At 36.8% G+C, this 25,078-nt stretch overlaps 1 protein-coding gene across 1 annotated transcript in view; it reads left to right on the top strand.

The window, feature by feature from the left end:
* The window catches only part of MYH10 (myosin heavy chain 10), a 182,921-nt gene that overhangs the window by 18,462 nt on the left and 139,381 nt on the right, over positions 1–25,078 (top strand). The window contains 2 exon segments of the mRNA XM_020966465.2: positions 691–847; positions 17,013–17,040. Of these exon segments, the coding sequence (XP_020822124.1) occupies positions 691–847; positions 17,013–17,040 (185 nt within the window).

Here is a 25,078-nt window from a genome sequence, read left to right as displayed (position 1 = left end):
TCTCTCTGTGCCATCTCTGTTATCTCCCAGTAACATGTTATCAAGTCCTGTTCTATTCTTTAGAATATCTCTGTTCTGGCTTCTTCCCCTTATTGTACTACTCTTGAACCTAACAATTTCCTTACTGTTCTTTCGTGGACCTTCTAATCCAATAGATAAGAGCACTGACATATTAACCTTTTAAAAATACTTCTTCAGGTCTCTTTTACCCCTAGGATAAAGTCTTAATTCCTCTGACAGTCTTTTTTGATCCGTATCTCTTAGCTTTTCAGAATTTACATCCCATATATTCACCACAAAAATTTATCTAGTATTCCATATGAAGTTATTTGTATATAGTAAATATAGTAGAATGCTTTTGACTGCAGCTGTGCAGATAATAAGACCAATTAAAGCAACAAAACTAGATAAATACACATAGGAAGATTGAAAAGTGGACATGGAAGCAACGGGATGCTTTGGTATCTGTTGATAAAATTTATGTGTAGTCATTGTAAAAACAATTAAAATGGAATTTTGTTGTATGTTTTCTAATCACTTTGCCTTATTTTCTTGTTTGTGTTTTGGAAGTGTATACTTATTCAGTTATATTGAGTATAATGTTAAACTGTATTTGGTTAAGAAATAAGGTGTTTTGATCAAGGGCATTTTTTCCATCTATTAAATTTTTATTTTTGTTTTTTGACCTAGACCTACTCTGGACTATTCTGTGTAGTCATAAATCCTTACAAGAATCTTCCAATTTACTCTGAAAATATTATTGAAATGTACAGAGGGAAGAAACGTCATGAGATGCCACCCCACATCTATGCTATATCTGAATCTGCTTATAGATGTATGCTTCAAGGTAAGTGGATATTAAAGTACTAAGTTTGTTATTCACACCTTAGATAGCAATTAAAATTCTGCCCAGACAAGGGGTAGAAACATTGACCTTTGTGTATAGGCAGCAGATAAATGCTCTTTTGTTACTTTTGACGCTTTGTTTTGTGAAATTTATGTTTTTCGTTTTAGCTCATTTTTAATTCTCTTATTTGTATAGCATGTGAACTTTTTCACAGTGCTTTCGTGTTTATAATCTTTCATAGGATAGCCATTATTGACTAAGTTGAATTATATTAAGATCAGGAGTTTTCAGGGAAAGTATAGATACCGACTCAGGGGGCAGGAAAAGCCATTGTGATTTTGGGACCTTGTGACAAGACTAATCAGTAGCTTTTCTCCTGGATTGGACTGCTTAGCAAAGGATGAAGTAGATTTGATAACGACTGTTTAAGCACAAACATATTGGAAATTAGAATGCAGCGGTGATTTGTGTGCCTTTGCTTCAGGCTTGGCAAACATATTGGAAATTAGAATGCAGCGGTGATTTGTGTGCCTTTGCTTCAGGCTTGTGGTTTAGGAAACTCTTCCTTGAAGAAACTCCCTCTGCTAGTGCAGAACAGGGACTGTTCTGCTCCTTAGTTTTAGTTGTCTGGGGGCAGTGAGAGGTTAATTGATTTGCCCCTGGGATCACAAAGCCAGTATATGTCAGAGGTAGGAGTTGACTTTAGGTCTTACTGACTTTCAATGTCAGTTCTTCATACACCATGCCATGTTCTCTTTGCGTTTATAAAATGTTAGGTTTTTTTTTCTTTATTTGAGAAAGTGGAATTTAAATAAATTTAAACAATATAATTCCCCATGGTAACTCCTGTTTTTTGAATTACAGGATATATTGCCTCATACCTATATTTTTTAATTTAAATTTCTTTTTTTGTTATTATGAGCTTGACTGACATCAACAAACGTGAAAGTTCCCCTATTAAAAAAAGGAAACTGCATGTGAAACTGAATCTTCACTATATAATAACTTGGTCTTTTTGTTTGTTTGTTTATTTAAAATGTAATATGAAATAGTTTGAGTGCTTCCATGTTTGTCTGTGTCCCCTTTTGAACTTCTTGCTCACTTGTTTCTTTTTTTAAATGATTTCTTGATTTTCTTTTCTTCTTCTTTTAGTATCATTACCTTCCATTCTCCCTCCAGTCCAAAATAAAAGACCTTCTTATAACAACAAATACGGTTTGCCTTATTTTAATTCATGGTGATATATTCTTCCTTCTCCATAAGTGCCAGACTATAGTAGGGCTCTAATCTTCTTTCATGCTTTTAGGGTCTAGAACCAGTAGGCTATGTGAACCCCATATAATTTTTAGGTTTCTCATCCTTATGGCACTTTAATTGGTATTTAATAAAATCAGTTGTTAAGAGGGAACAAGCAATTAAGTACCTGCTATGTGCTAGGCCGCTCAGCTAGGTGTGCTGACCTTAACTAACTGTGTGACCCTGGGCAAGTCACTTAACCCTGTTTGCCTCAGTTTCCTTATCTGTAAATTGAGCTGGAGAAGGAAATGGCAAACCACTCCAGTATCTTTGCCAAGAAAATCACAAATGAGGTCATGAAGAATGAGACCCGAATGAAAGGACTGAAAAACAATAACAGCTACATGCCAGATACTATGTTGAGCACATCACAAATATCTTACTTGGTCCTCACAGCAACTTTGGGAGATAGGTGCAGTTATTACCTCCATTTTATAGTTGAGGAAACTAAAGCAGAGAGATTAAGGGACTTGTTTGGCTAAATTGGGAAAAGAGTGGCTGTTTGAATTTAAGTAGGGATTCCTGTGGTTTCCCTAATGAATACTTAAAGGAATTGTAAATTGTGGGTCATTATATTTGTTGTGTTCTTTAATTTCTTTTTTATTTGTAAATGCATGCCATTTGTTTAAGTACAAATTGATGCATATAGGAGGTAGTACTCTTGAAGCTTCTATTAATAGGCTGAGAAGGCCTGATTGTGATTATCTTTTTTCAAGGTTCTGTGAATAACTAAAAACTATCCTATTAGCTTACTCTAAAATATTGTTGTTGTTTTTCAGTCTTTTTCAGTGGTGATTTGAATTCTTTACTCAGTGGTTCCCTGAGACACCTAACTGCCTCATTTTTTACAATCATACAATTCAGGGGGTCTTTTAAATTGAAGCAGGCTTCAAAGGAAGAAATCAAAGCTATCAACAATAATTTGAAAAAAATACTCTAAATTACTAATAACTGGAAAAAGAATCTAAATATACACAAATATTTATAGCATCTCTTTTTGTGATAGCCCAAAATTGGAAACCAAGGAGCTGTCCTCCTATTGGGAAATGGCTAAATAAAGTGTTACATATGAAGGTATTTGGAATATCATTGTGCCTTAAGAAATGGTGAAATGGACAATTTCAGAGGAAACTAAGAAGTGCTTTATGACCTGATACAGAGCAAAGTGAGCAGAACTAGGAGAATAGTGTGAGAGATGATCTCTCAGAAGAGAAGCCTCCTCAGGGGATCAGTGGTTCTTGTTAATATTTCTTGATTGAAACCCACACTGCTCAGACGCTGTTTTTTTTTTTAAATGCTTAGCAGAAAGAATAGCCCTGCCCCCAACCTGAACTGGTTGCCCTTCGAAAAGCTTCCCACCTTTTCTTATCTCTGGGATAAGGGGGAAGGGGGTTAGGGAGGGGAAATTGCAGTAAATTTCAGTTTCCTAGGAATTACCTAACTCCTCATCACAGCACGGCTACTCAGCATTAGGTTTACTAAATAAGGATGTGTATGTTTGGATTGGATATACCCTGTTTCCTTGTTCTTGTGTCTTTGAATTTTCTGTCGGAGAATGAAAGCCTGCCTCCCAGTTAATGGGACAGGAAGATTTTTTGTGCCAAGAATGTAAGCCTGCCTCCCAACCAATGGGAGTAAGGGATAGTGGTGGACGGAGGTTTGTTTGTGTTAGGGTATATAATCTCATTTCGATTTCTGTGCCTTGCCTCTCTCCTCCTGGTGGTGTACCAGAGGAGCAGAAGCCTCTTCTCCTGAGATTGTAATAAAAAGTAACTTTTGCTTCCACCTCGAGAAGTCTCTGAGTTTAATTGATTTAGAGTCGCTGTACCACACGGCTTTGGAGGTCCCACCGAGAGTCTCCCACTAGTGAGCGAGACCTCCATCTGAACTCTGGGGATTGGTGTGCCATCTGAGAGCTTTTTCCAGCAGCCCTCAGGCCAGACTTAGGGAGCCTCCACTGCCATTGGGTAAAGTCTCCAAGAGAGAATCTCTGGGAAGCAAAAGTAAAAGCAGGGCAGCAACAAGATTTTGTGAAGTCAGTCTGCTGCAGACAGTGAGTATTGAGGTGCATCGGGCATCTGATCAGTCGTAAGTTGTTGTATGCATACAGCCTGGAGGTGAGCAACTCTTAAGTCTCCTCTGTTAGTAGGTCTCTGACCTGGAGGGAAGGTGACGACCCTCGACCAAAATTCACTAATTGTTGAGTCCCTGACTCTGGATTGGAAGTGACTCTGCCCAACCACATTTTGGCGATATTTGAGTGTGTGCTAGGGTGACTGTGGAGAGAGGGCAACCTCTTCTGTTGGTTAATTGTTGAGTCTCTGACTCGGGCTAGAGGTGATCTGCCCAACCACATTTGAGTGTTGTAAATATAAGCATGGGCTTATATTTATAGCACCTCTTTGTGATAGCCCAAAATTGGAAACCAAGGAGCTGTCCTCCTATTGGGAAATGGCTACATAAAGTGTTACATATGAAGGTATTGGAATATCATTGTGCCTTAAGAAATGGTGAAATGGACAATTTCAGAGGAAACTAAGAAGTGCTTTATGACCTGATACAGAGCAAAGTGAGCAGAACTAGGAGAATAGTTTATACAATAACATTTTAGAGAACAACTTTGAAAGACTTTAGAATGCAATGTTATAACACGAGTCCAAAAGAATGAAGATTGAAACATGCTACTCACTTCCTGATAGAGAGGTGACAAGCTTAATGCAGAAAGAGACATGTTTTCAGGTGCAGCTTCTCTGTCAGGGATTTTTGAGCTTCACCAGTTTGAATTCTTTCTAAACTGAATTGAATTCTTTCTAAACTAAAATGACTGAAGGGGAAAGCAACGAATATTGGAGGAGATATGGAAAAACTTTTAGTGGTTTGGGGAGAGTACTGGGAATCATTACAGTAACTTCCCCTTATTTATTGTAGGAATTGGGGGCTATGGGTGTAGAACATTATGTAAAGTAAAACCTTTGTTGATTAGTTTTATTGAAATTTTTTACCCCCTTTTTATGTGATATCAATCAAATCATTTAATTTCCTTAGCCTCATTTTCTTTACCTATAAAGTGAGGGGTTTAGATTAGGTAGCTCTGAGAGCTCCTATTTCTCTAAATCCCCTAGTTTTATGATTGAATTTGTTAGGCTGTTGGGATTCTTTGCAGTTTTTTTTTTTAATTAAGCAAGATATCTTTGAAAGAAATGTTTAGATCTAATAGCTGATTGCTAGCTAGGGAGTGAAAGAGGAAAGAGTGAAATACTGATTTTAGTTTCTAATGTGTCAGTGGAGAAATTTGATTTGATGAAAAATATTAAAAAGGATCTGTGATGTCATCAGTTTGGGAATTCCCTACAAGTCTGCAGGCTGTTCATCTTGTGTGAGTGTTGTCCATGTCCTCTTCTAAATGTACTATAGATGAAATTTTTTTTGTATGTCTAGAAGGTAACCCATTGGTAGTTTGTATGCAGGCACACCAAATAAGTAAATTAACTTTACATAGTTTAATAACTCTTTGGGCATAATTCTAGATTGCTCTTCAAAATAGTTGGGTCAGTTCACAGTTCCAGCAACAGTGAATTTAGGTTCCCAGTTTTTCCACATCTCCAGTATTCGTTGCTTTGCCTTTCAGTCATTTTAGCCAGCCTGATAGTTATAAAATGATATCTCAAGGTTGTTTTAATTTGTATTTCTTTAATCAATAATGATTTAGGGAATTTTTTCATTTCTATAAATTGGTTTGATTTCTTCATTGGAAAACTGCCTGTTCATATTGTCATTTTAAATTGTCAGTGCCTGAACAATAAGAAGTTAACATCTTTGGGGCAGCTGGGTAGCGCAGTAGATAGAGCTCTGGCCTTCAGGTCAGGAGGACCTGAGTTCAAAAGCAGCCTCAGACACTTGACACTTACTAGCTGTATGACCCTGGGCAAGTCACTTAACCCGATTGCCTCACCAAAAAGCAAAAAAAAAAAAAAAGTTCATATCTTTCCAATTATTTAAACGTCTTTATTTCTATAATGAATATTTTGTAATTTTCAGATAAGTTCTGAGTATGTTTTACTTGTTGGTTAGACTCCCAAATAGTTTATGCATTTCATAGATTGGATGGAATTTCCTTTTCTATCTTTTCCTCCTGGATTATAGTATTGGGCATAAAGGTTGACTTGTGAGTTCATTTAATTTTTTATTTTCATTTTAACTTATTTTTAAAAATATTTTTTATTTCATTAAGTATTTCTTGATTACATTAATAATTTTAACATTCATTTAAAAAAATTAAGTTTCAAATTCTCTCCTTCCTACCCTTCCCCTCCTGCTTGAGAAATCTAGCAATGTGATATGTGTGAAGTCATGTAAAACATTTCCATATAAGCTATATTGCAGAAAAAGCAAGAAAAATTAAAAAGTAAAAAAGTATGCTTTAATCTGCAGTAAACACTTTTTATAACTTCTTTACTGAAATTATGTTTTCAGCTAGTTCTTTAGTTAAATCTCTGAGCTTCTCTAAGCTATCATATCATCTGCAAAGAGTGATAATTTTATTTCTCTTTTGCTTATACTTACTTATCCATTCAGTTTCTTCTTTCCTTACTGCTTTCCCAGAACTGTATCTATCAATAATGGTGACTCTTGTGTTTGAGATTTCAAACTGAGAAATCAGTTTTTTAAACGTCAAGGTGCAGATAGTAAGCAAATGGTTATTTTCTATTCCTTGGAAGATGTTGCCTTAAAATGTAAAAGCTGCTTTATATAAAAATGGAAGGAGGGGTCATTTTATTCATGTTCGATATAAGCCTGATAGTTCATCAATGTGAAAATCGGCCAATAACTTATAAGGGCTCATAGGAAGGGGATGGAGGATGCTGTCAAAGAAAAAAAGTAACTATCATTTGACCTAAGTGATATTTCATGACTTCTGGAGTAACGAGGACATAGGAAAAAGGAACAACCTGTTTAAAATTGTTGGATGTCAGATATTTTCTGTACCCTAATATTAAGAAAAATGCCACCCAAAGAGGAGTTGAGGAATCCTTGTCCCGTATTTAAAAATTTGTCTACATTTGTCTAGTTTGTAGCCACAGATAAATACTACAGTTAAACATAAAGTTCACCTAGTAGGCATTTGGAAGTTTAGGAAATTCTTTCTTCATAAGGAATTTAGAAACATTTATGTTACCAAATATTTTACTGTTTAAATAAAGGAAAGGTTTAATGTTTAGAAAAAAGTTTTATATTGATTACTAAGCATCTCTGTGAAACACATTACAATAAACATTAGACTGCTGTGCTAACAAAATGAAAAAAAACACCCTATTGGTTTTCTTTCTCTGACTAAACTTTCCTTGGTTTTGCTTTAGGACCATATTTATCTCATCAGAATCTCTTTTCATCTGTCGTTAGTTTTCCTTTTTCCTTTTTAATTTGGTAATTTGGTTTTCTTCTCTCATCAAATAGGTAAGTTTATTTTTATTAATTTTTTTTAAAAAAGCTAGTTTTTATCACTTCAGTGTCTCCCCCCATCCCCCATTTTGTTTCTCTTCCTTGATTTTAACAATTTCTTTTTTATGTTTGGGGATTTTTCATCTGTTATCATTCTAGTATTTTTAGTCTCATTCCTAATTTGTTGAGTTATTTTATTGAAGAAAATTTTAGAGATTAAAAAAAAAACAGCAATCCTTTCCTCTGATGACTAAAACACGTTTTGGTATGTTGTTTCATTGTTAATCATTTACTGGGACAAAAATCAGTGATCTACCCAGCAAAACTGAGTATAGTCCTTCAGGGGAAAAAGTGGTCATTCAGTGAAATAGAGGACTTTCAAGCATTCTTGGTGAAAAGACCAGAGCTGAATAGAAAATTTGACTTTCAAATACAAGACTCAAGTGGAACATGAAGAGGTAAACAGGAAAGAGAAATCATAAGAGACTTATTAAGACTGAACTGTTTACATTCCTGCATGGAAAGATGATATTTATAACTCATGAGACCTTTGTCAGTATTAGGGTAGTGGGAGGGGAAAATTATATGTATAGATAGATAGATAGATAGATAAAGGGCACAGGGTGAATTGAAGATGAAGGGGTGATATCTGGAGAATAAAATTAAAGGGTGAGAGAGGATTATACTAGGAGAAGGAGAAAGGGAGAGGTAGAATGGGGTACATTATCTCGCATAAAACAGACAAGAAAAGGTTCTTAGAGTAGAGGGGAAACAGGGGAAGGTGAGAGGAAATGAGGGGATCTTATTCTTATAGGATTTGGCTTAAGGAGAGAATAACATACACACTCAATTGGGTATGGAAATTTGTCTTACCCTACAGGAAAATAGGGGAGGAAGAGGACAAGAGAGCAGGGGGATGATAGAGAGAGGGGCAGATTGGGAAAGGGGTAATCAGAAGGAAGTACTACTGAGAAGGCACAGGGTCAAAAGAAAGAATAGAATAAATGGGGTGGGGCAGGACAGGATATAGGGAAATAGAGTTAGTTTTTCACAACATGTCTACTATGGAAGTGTTTTGCATAATTGCACATGTATGGCCTGTATTGACTTGCTTGCCTTTTCAATGAGGGTGGGTGGGGTGGGAGGAAGGGAGAAAATTTGGAACCCAAAGTTTTAAAAACACATGTTTTTAAAAAAAAATGTTTCCACATGCAAATGGGAAATAAGAAATACAGGAAATGAGGTACAGAAATCTATCCTGCCCTACAGGAAAATAGAAGGGGAAGGGAATAAGAGAAGGGGGGGGAGAAATAGAAGGGAGGACAGACTAGAGGAAGGGGTATTCAGAATGCATGCCATCTTGGGGTGGGGGAGGGGCAAGATGGGGTGAAAATTTGGAATTCAAAATCTTGTGGAAGTAAATGTTGAAAACTAAAAATAAATTTATCTTTTAAAAAAAATCAGTGATCATTTCTATAATTCATTCTTTGACCAACACATTCTTTAAGATTGTTTAGTCTCTGTTTAAGTTTGAATAACTTCTTCAGAAGGTTTGGGTTTTTTTTGGTGAGGAATTAGGGTTAAGTGATTTGCCCAGGGTCACACAGCTCGTAAGTGTTAAATGTCTGAAGCTGGATTTGAACTCAGATCCTTCTGACTCCAGGGCCAGTGCTCTATCCACTATACCACCTAGTTGCCCCTGAATAACTTCTTCAGATTCCTTTAATTGATTACAATTTTTATAGGAATGAGACACTTATTAGATAAGTGACCCTGAGCGAGTCGTATCCTCTTTTTTTGCCTCAATTTTTTTCCTGTAAAATGGGGGTAATAATAGCCCTTACGTGCCAGGTGTAAAATTGAAAATTGATTTTAATTCTGTTTTTAACACTTAGTCTAGATGATATAGGTTTAATACTCTCTGATGCTCTCTAAGTCTAAACTTAGCCTTGTAACTTCACGCTTCATTGACTTTTCAGGAGAAAGTTTTTAGCTGTTTAATCCCTAATTTCATTTTTTAATCCATTTCATTTCTGGTCTCTACTCTTTGAGCCCTTGTGGACAATTTATTTGTTTTTGTGAGGCTCCACTTGTATTTATTGTGCAGTTACTATCTTTTTTCCTAGGTTTATCTTCACTCATAGGACTTCTTAGTTGCACTAGGAATTCTGTTTATTGATGTCCCCAGCCTTAGTTCCTGCCTTCAGACTTTGTACCATTGTCAGACTCTGCTCCCTCCTACTCTCTTGGATGGAGCAGCTGGTCCTTGATGTAGTCCTTAGAAGCCCAAATGGATATTGGATATTGGACTAATTTGGATCCTAGCCTTAGAATCCTGAAAGAAGGGGCTTCTTAAGTATCTTTTTTACCCATCTTCATCTCCTTTATCTTCTGCTGTGATCATAAATTATTGAAGAGTGTGCCATATTTTGGCCCTACAGGAGGTCCCTGTGATTACCTCTCATGTGAGCTTTTGACCAGTCTCATTTTTTGGCAGTGATATTCTAGAAACTTCTAGAAGGTCTCCTGGAAGGCTTTCGTGTTGCTAGAATGCCCCTGCCCTGACTCCATCTCCTTGTGCAGCCACCTCCTGGGAGGTGGTTTTGCCCCCTGCTATATCTCTCACAGGTCCAGACTCAACCATGTTGGCTTTAGGGTTCATTTTACTGGCGATCACATGGTTTCAGGCCTTCCTGGTATATCTCTGATCAGAGTTCTGTAGGATTCCAGTTATCTTGTGGAGCCCTTGACTAGATAGAGGAGCTTACTAGTGTTTTCCTTTAGTTTTATTGAATCTGCTTCATCTTTTACCTTTGTACATCTTTAACTGGGGTGTTTTTCTGGAGAACTGGGCTTCATCAGACTGTTTCTACCATCTTTACTGAAAGTTGTTACATTTTATTCAAAAGAAATAGAATGGCTAGAAGATAGGGTAGCATTTCACATGGGAACATTTATTCATTTGAGTGCCATAGGCTTGGTGGGGAACATTTGGATGACCATAGTGGAAGGAGAAACAAATGATTTTTGTCATTGGGCTGTAAGCTGTGGTTTGGGGCAAGTCCAAGAAGTAAACCAAAAGAAGAGAACAATTCTACAGCACCTATATGTAGAACCTCAGAGTAAAAAATGGCTTGGCAATAAGTACCACAAGACTGGAAGGAACGAACTAAGAGATAAAAAATGAAATTAAACTCCAGCAGAAAAAAAAATTGGAAAGGCATTTATTTAAATGGCTTAGAACAGAAGATAGAAAATTGTAGCAGAATCCTTTAAAAAAAGCAGAGGAGTCAGAACTCAGTGATTTTATAAGACAAGAAGAAATTAGAACTAAGTCAAAGATTGAAAAAAAAAATAAGAAAATGTAATGTATCTACTACCAAAAACAAATGAAGGAAAAGGGACCAAACTAAGCCAGGACCAAACAAGAAACTTAGATATCATATTTTAAAAAATCATACAGCCAAAAAAAAAATCAGTAGAAGCATCAAGGGACACCTAGGTGGTGTAGTGGATAGAGCTCCAGCCTTGGAGTCAGGAGGACCTGAGTTCAAATGTTACCCTAGATACTTGACATTTAACTAGCTGTGTGACTCTGGGCAAGTCACTTAACCCGGATTGCCTTACCAAAAAGCAAAAAAAAAAAATCAGAAGAATCAGTGTACGGGAACAGTAAGAATAGAAGATCCCAGTGCACAAAGCCTGGCTCCCACGTCTAATGTCAGGAAGTAGGTTAGAAGAATGGGGGAAGGGAGATGCTCAGAAGGAGGAAGACCACTTACTATAAAGTTAGTACCTGCTTTGGTGTTTTCCAGTTTGGATTTCTTTCAGAAGATGATCAGTGGCTTGTTCCTATTTTTACTTTGTACTCTGGTTCTTACAGATCTGGAAGGTTTTTGCTTATGGATTTCTTTGACAGAATTTGACAGAAGAAATCCCCTTAATAAAAGGATTTGCTCTGTAAAACTTGGACTCAGTTAAAAGGCTGCATCCAAGGACCTAGAAGACCACATGTGGCCTCAAAGCTGAAAGTTCTGGAAAGGGTGGCCAAGTCAGGTCTCATTGAGTGACAAAATATGCAGAGAGGGAGAGAGACTGTTTTAAATGAGAGGAAGTTTGTTAGTTAGCAGACACTCTTAAGATTCAGGAAGTTCTTTAGTGGGACATTGGAGGGATGGGATTGAGGTGGATAGGAATAAGGGAGAGGACAGCTGAGTTTGGGGAAATGAATTTGTTCTTAGCAGATGTGTAGTATCATAGGGATGGAGGTGGAAGTATACTAACATTGGGAAATGTCTAAATACAGATGGGAATAAGTCTAAATGCAGAGCATTGGTAGATAAAGAGGGGTCATTAAAAGAAATCTGATGATTTAAGACTCTTCAAGGTCATCTCTGGAATGACTTTGTTTCAGGTGGTGACAGTTGTGTCCTATAAGACTCCTTAAAGGCCACCTCATAGCAGGATTAAGCAAGGGGAGGTAGGTGTGTTTTAGGGCTGAGGAAGTTGGGAGCCTGGTCAGGAGGCTAGTTGTGTAGATGTCTTGGGAGGGTTTTTTTTGTTTTTTATTGTTATTGAAAATTAACAGATATCAACAAAAGTGCAGCTGTTTTGCTTTGGGCCCAGAAATTATTCTGTTGTAGATGGAATACAATTAGAAACAAATTAAACTAGAAATTGTAAGTAGAAGTGAAGATAGTCAACTCTTGAATTAGAAAAAGAACTTATATCAGTTAATTTAGACACTAAGTATCCAACATACTTAGTGTTTTTGTTTCTTTTGTGTTTCTGTTAAGTGGAGTTTATACTAGAGAAAGTAAATTAATATGCTTTATTCATCTAAAAAACAATTTAAACATACTTAAATGAATTTGTGATTTCATCAGTCAGTAAATATTAAAGAACTACAGTATGTTCAGGCACTGTGCCAAAGTAGTGGAGGTAGAAAGAAAGGCAGAAGGCAAGTCCCGCTTTCAAAGAGCCCACAGTCTAATGGGGAGACAACACTTAAAAAAGTTGAAAAGTGGAGAGGAGTGAGAGAGAGAATAGCAGGCACGATAAAGTGCAGAGGAGCACAGCAGGGTAGCAAAAGTGGACTCATAGATTAGTGCAGTAAGTTACAGAACAATTGAAGATTGTACATTGGTAGACAGTGTTTCCTCACCTGAAATTCACTGTGGGTTACACAGCTAGTAAGTGTCAAATGTTTGGTCTGAGGCTTGATTTAAACTCAGGTCCTTCTGACTTCAGGGCTGCACCAACCAGTTGCACCTCTTGATAGTTTTTAAGAGGAAATAATTGGCCATGTGTTTTTTGGTATGCCAAGAGTGGAGGATACATAGAGTTTGTAGAGTCTCAGATCTAGAAGAAACTGTAGTGACAGTCTTACCCATTTATTTAATTTTAAAGATATGGGAACTAAGTCTGAGAGACGATTAAGTGAAACTTGTCCAGCAGCAGAGTTAATGGCGAAGCTAGAACTTAGAGGTTCAGTACTCTTTTCCAGTTCAGTATTTTTTCCATGTATTTGATCTATCTTAGCAGTGCTGATATTACAATAACATATATTCTATCACATTGGGAGAATACTTCTGTAGTCATGCTTATAAAATTTTAGTTAAACTAATCTATTGTGTATTAATATTATATGTAAATATAATTTATTATTTGTAGAGTGTGAAATAGGAAAAATATATATTTCTCTTTTGACTATATCTTATTTGTGGCCTGATACTAGGCATGTGGTAAGCATTCAATGAATGATTGATTTTATTTTAAAAAGAAGGCAATCTTTTTAAATCAAGAAGGTATAGCTTAGGCCGTGAAATGATTTAAGGATAGTTATGATTGTGTAAATGAGTATACAGAGCAAAACCCAGTAGATAAAAATCACTTAAAAATTTTTTTATTAATTTATTTTGATTTATTAACAATCACTTCCATGTGCTTTTGAGTTGAAAATTTTTCTCCCCCACCCTCCCCAAGATGGTGCACAATCTGATATAGGCTTTACATTTACATACCCATTAAGCAGATTTTCGCATTAGTGAAGTTGTAAGTAAAAATTAAAACCAATAGAAGGAACCATCAGAAAGATGAAACAAAACTCAACAGAAGGTAAAAATAAGTGATAGCGATTTGACTTCCATAGTTCTTTCTTTGGATGTGGACAGCATTTTCCATCCCAAGGCCTCTGGAGATGTCTTAGATCCTCGTAATGCTGAGAAGGGTTCATAAAAATCACTTTTAACAACAAAAATTCCAAGCCCAGCAGTTATAACACTTATTTCAAAACAGCGTTCTCTACAAGTCCAACAGATGAAATAGAATAATCTCTTGGAGTTTTGTTGGAGTGTCAGTTTGTGGTGATGTCCACTTTTTGAGGACGATAGTATTTTTAATGGTGATTTATATGAACTTAGGTGAAGGTATAAAGAAAAAAGCCAGCATGACTATTATATCTATGTTGAGAGAGTGTGACATTAACTTTATATAATTGGGCACTATTGTACAAATCCAGCCTTATTTTTCATTACTATCTTGACTGCAACCAGACTATGTTCCCTGAATACCATATGCTTAATCTCGCATAGCTTTCATTATATAGTTTTCCTTACCTAGAATGCTGTTCTCTCTACCATAGTCTTCTTTAAAATCTTCTATAAAATCTACCTTAGTTACTGTAGGTCACACTGTTTTTCTTTCTCCAGAGTCCTAATATATTTAGTTATGAGCTTCAGGGTGGCAGAAATTTTATCCTACTCTGGTGGCATTTCCTATGTAATATCTGTCAAATGTTGGACATATATTAAATGCTTAGTAAGTACTTAAGGGAATAAAATCACTGTCTCTGCTATCTGCGCCATCTCCTAGGGGCAGTACATCTTTGTTTAAGCCAGAAAAATCTATTAGTTCCTCTGGTTTTCTATCCGTTGAGTTACATTGATTGCTTGAGGTTGTGGGTCCTTATGTCATTTTTTACACACTTTCCTTGTGATTACTGCGGTTAAATTTACTTTGACAGTGGGCATGGGTGTTCAGGTATCATGCACTCATCCATTCTTTGCTGATTTGATTTCAGACCCATCCTAGGTATATGTGATAAGCATCACTTGAAGGCTTTGGTAGACTAGGTTATATTCTAGAATCTTTCTGACTCTTGCTATTACATTGGGTCCATAGATGATGCTTGAGAAATTGCTCATAAAGCTAGATATGATACCTAGTGCTTACAACTTTACAAAATGAGATAACATAATGAATGAAAGCTTGAAATGCACTGTATGTCAGTTGTTACTATCCTTATGACTTGTAGTAAGCTAGAGTACAACAAAAGAAAACACCATGTTAATTTTTTGGGGAAGAAAAACATAAAACATTTAACTCTGATCTGCTTTTAAAATTAAGACTAGGGAATGTGTAATTTAAAATTTTTTTTTTAGCAGGGGAAGGTGGCTTAGCCATTCCAGATATTAAATTGTATTATAAAGCAGCAATCATCAAAACTGCTTGGTACTGGCTAAGAAACAGCCTGTGGTGGATCAGTGGAATAGGTTAGGTATGCAAGATACAACAGTCAATGACTATAGTAATCTATTATTTGATAAACTCAAAGACCCCAGCTTCTAGGATAAGAACCCACTCTTTGAAAAAAACTGCTGGGAAAACTGGAAAATAGTATGGCAGAAACTAAGCATAGATCAAAATCTCACATCATATACCAAAATAAAGTCAAAATGTGTTCATGATTTAGATATAAAGGCTGATACTATAAGCAAACTGGGAGAACAAGGAATAGTTTATCTCTCAGATCTATGGAAAACAGAAGAATTCATGACCAAACAGGAGATAGAGAACATTAAGAAAAGCAAAATGGATAACTTTGATTAAATTAAATTGAAAAGTTTTTGCACAAAGTCAGTGCAACTAAGATTAGAAGGAAGGTAGAAAATTGGGCAAGAATTTTTACCACCAATCTTTCTGATTCTCATTTCTAAAATATATAGAGAACCAAAGTCAAATTTATGAGAATACAAGTCATTCTCCAGTTGATAAATGGTCAAAGGATATGAATAGGCAGTTCTCAGATGAAGAAATTAAAGCTATCTATAGTCATATGGAAAAATGCTCTAAATCACTTTTGATTAGAGAAATGCAAATCAAAACAACTCTCAGGTACCACATCACACCTATCAGATTAGCCCCCAAAACAGGACAATGATAAATGTTGGAGAAGATGTGAGAAAATTGGAACACTAATGCATTGTTGGTGGAGTTGTGAACTGATCCAACCATTTTGGAGAACAATTTGGAACTATGCCCAAAGGGCTATAAAAATGTGAATACCCTTTGACCCAACAATAGCACTTCTAGGGCTATATGCCAAAGAGATCATACAAATGGGAATAGGACCCACATGGACAAAAATATTCATAGCAACTCTTTTTGTCATGGCAAAGAATTGGAAATTGAGAGGATGCTCATCAATTGGGGAATGGCTGAGCAAGTTGTGGTATATGAATGTAATGGAATACTATCGTGCTATAAGAAATGATGAACAGGCTGACTTCAGAAAAACCTGGAAAGGGGCAGCTAGGTGGTGCAGTGGATAGAGCACCAGCCCTGGATTCAGGAGGACCTGAGTTCAAATACGACCTGAGACACATAACACTTACTAGCTGTGTGACCCTGGGCGAGCCAGTTAACCCCATTGCCTAGCAAAAACAAAACAAAACAAAACAAAAAAAACCTGGAAAGACTTACATGAACTGATGCTGAGTGAAGTGAGCAGAACCAAGGAACATTGCACACACTAACAGCCACGTTGTGTGATGACTAATATTGACAAACTTAACCCTTCCCAGCAATACAAGGATCTAAGAGATCTCCAAAGGCCTCATAATGGAAAATTCTATCCACATCCAAAGAAAGAACTATGGAATTTGAATGCAGATCAAAGCATACTATTTGCTTTTTTTTTTTCTCTTCTGTTGAGTTTTGTTTCCTCTTTCTGTTGGTTCCTCCTATTGGTTCTAATTTTTACTCACAGCATCACTAATGTGAAAATATGTCTAATAGGAATGTATATGTATAGCCTATACCAGATTGTGCGCCGTGTTGGAGAGGGTGGGGGGGGGGAATGGGGAGAAAAATTTAAACTCAAGAGCATATGGAAGTGATTGTGGATAAATCAAAATAAATTAATAAAAAAAATAAAATTTTTTAAAACAAATTCTGTTCTGTGGGTAATTAAAAGATGATTATCATAGTCATCTAATCTCTTGCCTCAAATTAATCTCTTTATATTGGCCTCCTCTTGCTTAAAAACTTCAGCAAATGTGTTTTGGTTAACATGATATAAATTTTCTAATATGGAAAATTTAAAACGAGAGCATATTTACAATTTACTGCTTGTCTTTTTGTTTTTCAGATCGTGAAGATCAGTCGATTCTGTGCACGTAAGTAAACGAATAAACTTTGATAATTGTCTTTGATGTAAGAGGAACTTAGCCAGTTTTCCTAAGTCAATTAAAACATTGGTAGTTCTTTATTTAAACTTTGTTTTAGATGAAGAACTAAAAAAAAAGTATCACATGTCGTATTGAAAGGGAAGTGAAGACCTTTTAATAATGGGACTAGTATTTAAAATATCTGTTTTCTACTCCTTTCATTTGTCTTTTCAGTTAATAAAACATTTCTTTCTTGTCTACTTTTTCAGATGTCAGATCTGGGTCTTAAATCTTGTATTCATCTTTGATTTTATCCAAGTAGTCACCGAGTTCTTATGTGTCTTCCTTCAGTTTTTACATATCTATCCTCTTCTCTTTTCCACTGCCAACATATATAGGTCAGTTCCTCATTAAGTCACTCCTTATTTATAATAGATTCCTATAGATCCTCCCTGCCTTTAGTCTCTCTCCTTTTTTAGTTCATTATTCATACTTATGCTAGATTATATTCCTCCTAAAATGCTTGGTTAGCCACTCATCCACTGAAGAACCTATAATTATTTCCTACCTTTAGGATGGTGATGTGTCTTGTGATCATGGTATATGAATACTGTTCAACAGAGCAAGGGACGATTGAGAAGAAAACATTTAGAGGCTATATGATAATTGTCTTGTATTTGTAGAAGAGGGATTATACCTGGCCCACAGAAGACAGAAATTAGCTGCAGTGTTAGAAATTGCAGAGATGCCAATTCAGCCTGGTTTTCAGGAAAAACGTCCTAATAACTAGAGGTATCCTTAAGTGGAAGGAACTGCTTTGGTAGGTATGGTGGCTTCTTTTTTGCAAGAGTTCTTTGAGCAAGACCTAGATGACCGTCATATGTTGCTTTTGTTGTAGATGGAAGGAGAGTCTTGTTTAGTTAGGTATGGGTGGGATTAGATGGTCTATAAAATTCGGTGATGTTATAATTGGAATTTTCTGTAATTAATAGGGTGGCACCACCAACTACTTCTTATTGGACACTCACCAAGGGCCAGCTTCATCACCTCTCTGGATGTGGAGAAGTACCTATTGCTTGGTGTGCCTGGCATCTTCCCATTGGGCCCTAATCCAGGATAACCACCAGTATCAGGGCTCAAGCTGAGGAAAAGATTACTGCTACTCATTGTGCCTTCTACATTTTTCCCATTGGGACCTTACCCAGGACTCCCTCCAACATCACCTGTCTCTTGTACCACATGCTAAGGAATCCTTTCTCATTTCAGTTGAGATACTGCCCTCAGGCCATCCCCAGCGTTGGCTTGGTCTGTCCACTATAAGTAAGAACTCTTCCATCTCTTGCCCCCACAGGGCTTTCTCTAGGACAAACAAGGTTACCCACTTGCCAGTCGTCCTAAACTCTCATGAGACACCTCCTTCTGCCAAGAGGTTGAACCTGAAGTGAAGATCTGGAACACTCTAATCTCCTGTCTTTTTCAGGGAACTCCTCTCCAATCACTGATACTCTTCTTGGACTCTCTGCTTAATGGTTAGCCTACTTTCATTTCCTTTTACTCAGCCTCATCCCAGTAATTCTGAACTTTGACTACCAGTGTACAAACTCCATTCATTCCTCAGCTTCAGCTTGCTACTTCGTCACTTCTTCAACCCTGTCTACCTCAGCCCCACTTCTTCTCCCAAATGGTTCTTTATATCTCCATAACCTTTCCACTGTACCCTCTGTAACATCCATTTCACAATTAACAATCCCTTAGATCTTAAAAACTCTTTTTTTCTCACTTCTTCAGTTATCTGGCCTGAGTCCCTCAATCTACTCCATTTCCTGTGACCTACTCTACTTCTTCACCTCATATACACACACAAGGATTTGACACACTTGACTTTGTCATTACCTACAAGTGTTCTATTTCTTTGGTCACAAACTCTAAAATTCTTTGGTCTGATATTTTATCATTCCATCTATCCCCATGCCTAATCCCCTAGTGATCCTAATCACTAACCCTTTTCTTCATCCTTGCTGTGAACTCCATTCCACCCACCTCTCAATTCTTTCCCAAGCTATCAACCTTGCACTGGCTACATTCTCCTTTCTTCTTTAACTTGACCCCATGGTGAACCAACTCAAGTTTATTATCCTTACCCCTTTGTCCCGTCATGCTTTACCAAATCCTAATACTAGATCATTTCCAATATCTGCCTGTTTTACTCCTATTCTGGATGGAGCTGCAATAAGGGAAAGGGTCTATTTTTCTTTAATCATTTTGTTATTCTCTCCACAATAGCAGTTCCAAACCTTTTCATCTCTTCTTAAGCCTCACCTAGTATCCCCTCCTTCTACCTTCTTAGCTGAGAATAGTCTCAAAATTCCCTTGCCTCTCATCCTCATCTCACATAATTAAAACATTTTTCTCAGTAAATTCCTCCTTTACTCCATTCTCAAATGAAGATTTGACCCTTCTCCTTTCCAAAGCAATCCCTCCATGTTTCTTTGACCTAATAACCTCTCAACTTTTCCAGCAAATTGCTTCCTCATTCTCTAATCTTCAGTCTCTTTCTATCTCCTTACTTCTTTTGAGAAGTCTCACCAATACTTTAGAATATAAACTCCCCCTTATTTCATCCTAGAAGACCCACTGGCTATAATTTCTGAATTGCCAGATTCAATGGCTCCTTTTCAGTCCTGATGTTTCTTGACTTCTCTGCATCTTTTGATACTTTGTCACTCTTGTCTCCTGAATACCTTCTCCTTTGTAGGCTTTTCTAACATTGCTATCTCCTGGTTCTCCTCCTATCAGTCTAAAGACTATACTATCTCAGTATAAGATATACTGTCTTATCACTCCCATTGATACAGTCATTATCTTTATGCAGGTGATTCATACTTAAGTGTCTTTAACTATCTTTAACTATCTCATCTCAAACTGAATGGATTGTAGGCACCAGAAACTCAATGTGTTCAAAACAGAACTCATCTCACTCTTCTTCCCCCTTTCCACCCTCCACATTTTGAACTTTCCTGTTATGATTGAGGTACCACCATCTTCCTGGTCACCTGGGTTTGCAGTCTTTGTACCATTCTTGACTACTTACTCTCACTCATCCTGTTTATTTAATCCATATTTAGTCATTATTGATTTTACATCATCCTTCTCTCCACTCATAAAGCCACAATCCTAGTTTAGGCCCTCATTGCCTGTTCCCTGGATTACTGGTCTCTCTGCTTCAAATCTTTCACTACTACAATTCATTCTATACTCAGCTTCCAGAGGATTTTTCTGAAGTATGGGTGTGACCAGGTCACCTTTCTCCTCAATAGATGCCAGTGTTGCCTTAATGCCCCCAGGGTCAAATATAAAGTCTTTAGTTTGTCCTTTAATGCTCTTCCCAACCTGTCCCCTTCCTACTTTTTCTGGTTTTCTTACGCTTTACTCCTTTCCATGCACTCAGTGATCTAGCTGCTCTGGCCCACTTTCTGTTTGTTAAACACATCACTCCATCTCTTTTCCCTGTGCTTTTGCACTGGCTGCCCCTCATGCCTAGAATATTCTGTTCCCTTGTCTTTAACTCTTAGTTTCTCTGACTTCCTTCAAGACTCGACTCAAAGTCCACTGAAAGAGGTTTTTCTTGATCCCTCCAGTTGCTAATGCGGCCCCTTTTCAGATTGCCTTCCATTTATATCAAAATACTTTGATATAAAAACATGTTGTCTCTCCCTTTAGAATGAATGCTTCTTGAGGGCAAAGATTATATTTTTGCCTTTCTTTGTATTTTCAGTGCTTAGCATATAATATAATAACATAATATAATAAATATTTCTTGACCAGCTGACTGCCCTGACTTTAATTGTTAGGAAGTTTTTCCTTAAATCAAACCTAAATCTATCTCTCTGCAATTTTCATCCTTTATTCCTTGTTCTGCTTGGCCCTAGAAGGCAAAACTAGTATAATCTCTTTTCCACATGACAGCCATTCAGGAACTTAAAGATGGCTGTAATGTCTCTTCCCTACTTCCTACCTGATATTCTTTTCTCTAGGCTCAGGATTCCCTGTTCCTTCATCTTATCCTTATGGGCATGATCTGCAGTTCTTTCATTCCCTGGTTACTATCTTCTGGACATGATATAGTTTGTCTCTCTTCTCCAGTAATTCCATTATTGGATATTTTGTATGTCCCTATCCAGAGCCAGGGTATTCTTCATAAGGAAACTTTTTATACTATCTCTGTTAATATAGGCTAGGAGAACATTAGCTTCTCCCCCCCCCCCCCCATCTTACTTTTGATTTGTTGTTCACTTGTTTTCAGTCATGTCTGACTCTTTGTGACTCCGTTTGGGGTTTTCTTGGCAAAGACTTACTCCGAGTCAAAAATATGATATAGCACATCCCATAAAGGAAGCTACCGTCTTAACACACTCCTGTACTGAAAATTTTTGGTTAAATTCTTAGTGCACTTTTGGTGGAGAGAAGTCATTGGGAAAACATTTGCAGCATAACTAACTTTGCTGAAACATTTCTGTTCTGTAATGTGAGATTGACACATTGACTTATATCCAGAAGCAAGTTAAAGCTCACTGTGGAGATGGAAATGTGGCACAGTAGAAGGGAGTGAGTTAATAAAAATTAATTTCAGAGTTTATCCTTAGATATAGTTTCTTAATGATTTTTTTTTGAAAATCACTTTGGAAAGAGAGAAATATAAGTATAGAGATGTTATGGAGTAAAGTCTCATTTTGTGCATATATTAGGATATTACTTGAGCTAATGAATGAAAAAAGCTTTTATTAAATGCTTATTTTGTGCCAAGCCCTGTGCTAAACACTGCATATGCAAATATCAAAACAAGACAGTACCTACTCTCCCTTTACATTCTAATAGGGGAAAACATTACATGCAGGGGAATGATGGTCCTGGAAGGGTAGATGGATCTTGGAAGTCACAGGGATAGTAAGTAGGAAAATAGGGAAATTGATTGACATATGATTTTTTGAAGCAGTGGTTGAAATCATTTGAATACAGCTCTAATTAGATGAAAAGGATGTTGTTACTTGGTGGCTTTTGTAGTTGCATGGAGGGTGGAGAAACATGCTTCCAGGGCAGGAGTTCAGAGTTGAATTGTTTAATTCCTTTCTGGGAATAGTCTATAGAAGTTTGGTTTGGAGAGCATAACACCACCAGTAACAAGGCAAGACAGACAGCTAAAATGAAGAAGACTTTTAAAGTTGAGTTGCAGTTTTATAAAAGGGTATATCACTTTTGGTATTTACCACCTTGGCTAGATAACATTAGCTTTAGGGCCTAACCTCATGGAATTAGATCAGAGGTTCCCAAACTTATTTGGCCTACTGCCCCCTTTCAAAAAAAGAAAAAATTACTCAGTGCCCTCCTGGAAATCTACTTTTTTTTTTTGAGTGAGGCAGTCTGTGTTAAGTGACTTGCCCAGGGTCATACAGGTAGTGGAAATCTACTTTCTTTAACACTTTAATGTGTTTTTTTAAAAAATTTGCCTCATTTCAAAAAAATACAATTTAAAAAAATGATGCATTTGTGGGGTTTTTTTCCTGCATTGAAATTTCGATGATGCGTCTTATAACGGTATAGTATTGTATAGTATCATATTGTAAACAAGTCATTACATGCGCATATTCTTGCTGATGTAAGACTTGTTGGCGTACTTGACCACTGATTGGTTATAACTTTAATTTTCTGTGTTTATTTGGAAAATAATATAATCACTACGATTTTGACTCTGTTACACAACAGATGAAACTTGTATGAATGGTTTTCAAAATTTTCTTCTCTTTCCTTATGCTTCTACCACCCCCCCTTACTTTTATTCAACACCCCCCAGTTGCACCCAAGGCTGCTACACTCCCACCCCTCCTTGGGGGTGGTATTGAAGAGGTCTAGGACTTTTGGGGTGCTGCTAGAACCCCAAGATCGCGGTGCCGGGCCCTGCTGAATGAATTCAACTCTGGCTGCCAGAGGAAAAGTTTATTAGTGATAAATCACAGAGGCCAGGTGACGCCTGTCCTTACAGGCGGGCATGAGAAAGGCTCAGCCTTTAGGGCACGAGAGATTCTCAGCATCTGAATGAGAGCCAAGGTGGATCTTAAATACTAAAGTAACTTTGGGGGGCCAGAGGAGGGGATTGGGAAAAGGGTCTAGGTAAGAATTCTAATTGGGTAGGTCTGAGAGATTGAATAGACAATGGGAATAACTAATGGAGGGAACAAGAAGGCAGAAGTTTGAAAGGCATCTGTACAAAATCAAGGTGGGGCTATGACTTTCAAAAGGAGATAAGGGGAGTCGATAAGGAACAGTTTGAGACCAGAGGAGGCTTTTCTGGGGCCTATAGACAAAAGGGAGCCAGATTCTTTTAGGGTGCATCTGAATAAGATTAAAAAGTAAGGGTAAGGCTTTCAAAGGGAGATGAGGGTCTGGGGTCTGTGAGTCACATTCCCTTTGGGGCAAAGGGCAAAGATCTTGGCTTGGGCACCGCCCCCAGCAGTATCGCCCACTTTGGGAACCTCTGAACTAGATGTTCCACATCCCCATACTCCTGAAATCATTAATATTTCAGAATGTTTTCTCAAGCTCATAGCAGGAGTTTCAACCTATTGAATATAATGTGTCTGCCACTTATGTCAGAGAAGCAATAGAAAACATTTTTTTTGAGAAGTCAAGGGACTGTTTATTATCATTTATTTTTCTTTTTATGGTCATCTTAGAGTTCCTTTTCTCCTGGCCTTGTTCTGTCTGATGACAAATAGAAGGCCATTCTGTCAAGGTGATGCTTCCTATTTAATTTTAAATTAAATTAAATTTTAAATTAATTTAAAAATAATCTCAGTTCACTTAAACATAGTTTTCTTCTGTCGTAATTCAATAATGCTTTTTCTTTCAAAGAATTCCAGATGTTCTATTTATAGACTACAACATTTTTCAAACAATTGAAATGGCAGAAAGGGTTGGAAAAGCAGGAAAGACAAGGAAATTCAATTTGTTGATTCATTAAGGTGTCTCTCAGAAGTTAAGCTTTAAAGTGAATCATTTTTGCATCCTGGTATAGTAGAAAAACATACCATCTTATTCTGGGGAGTTGGATTCTAGTCTCAGCTTTGCCACTGTGATTGTAACCATGATTTTTAACCACAAAAAGGAAAATTATGTAGGAATGTTAAGTATTTCAAGAGCTAGGAGAGAATAGTAGAAAGCAATAATCAGTCAGCCTTAAGTGCTTGCTTCCCTATGGATATAGGCTACTCATGGGGAAAAAATTTTCTAGGTCAGTGAAAGCTGCAATTCAAGAAAAACTCATGGGGCTTTTGACTTCTGATAAAACCATTGAAAATCCTGAAACTGTAGACTCAAATCATTCTAAGAAAGGGGTTAGACTTATTATTGTATTCAAAACTTAGAGGGAAACCAGCATTAGTGATAAGTAGTGATAAACAAGGGTTGAAGATTAATGAAAGAAGTTTATATTATGTAAAACTTTTTGGTTTTATTTATATTTTATATTCTGTTAACAAGCACTTATTTTCTTTACCCCTCCCCCCCACCTATTCAAAAGAAAAACAAAACCGCTTGTAACAATTATACATAGCCTAGCAAAACAAATTATTACATTATTCTTATAATGTTATATTGATCAAATAAGGCAGTATTTATCATGTGTTTATTAGTACAGTGCCTGGCACATAATAGATACTATGTTTGTGTTTATTCCAAAAATGTATGTCTTATTCTGCATCTTGGCTCTATCCACTCTATTAGGAAGTGGATAGTATTGTTTGAAATCTTGATCCATATTGTAATAAGAGCTAATTTATATATCACTTTGTTTTCCTTATAACAATCCTTTGAGGTAGGTAATTATAATGTGGAAACTGAATCTCAGAGAGGTTGTGACTTGCTCATGGTCATGTTGATTACTTAAGTGGCAAAGGTTTCCTGATCCTTAAGCCCACTGAACTTTTTACTGGTTTTGATCTTTCGATCAGTATTGATCTTTATAGATGGTTTTAAAATATTTTAATAAAAATGA

Source organism: Phascolarctos cinereus, unplaced genomic scaffold (genome assembly GCF_003287225.1).
Source record: "Phascolarctos cinereus isolate Bilbo 61053 unplaced genomic scaffold, phaCin_HiC Scaffold_5;HRSCAF=322, whole genome shotgun sequence".
Taxonomy (NCBI): domain Eukaryota; kingdom Metazoa; phylum Chordata; class Mammalia; order Diprotodontia; family Phascolarctidae; genus Phascolarctos; species Phascolarctos cinereus.
This window is presented reverse-complemented; position numbering and strand designations above follow the sequence as displayed.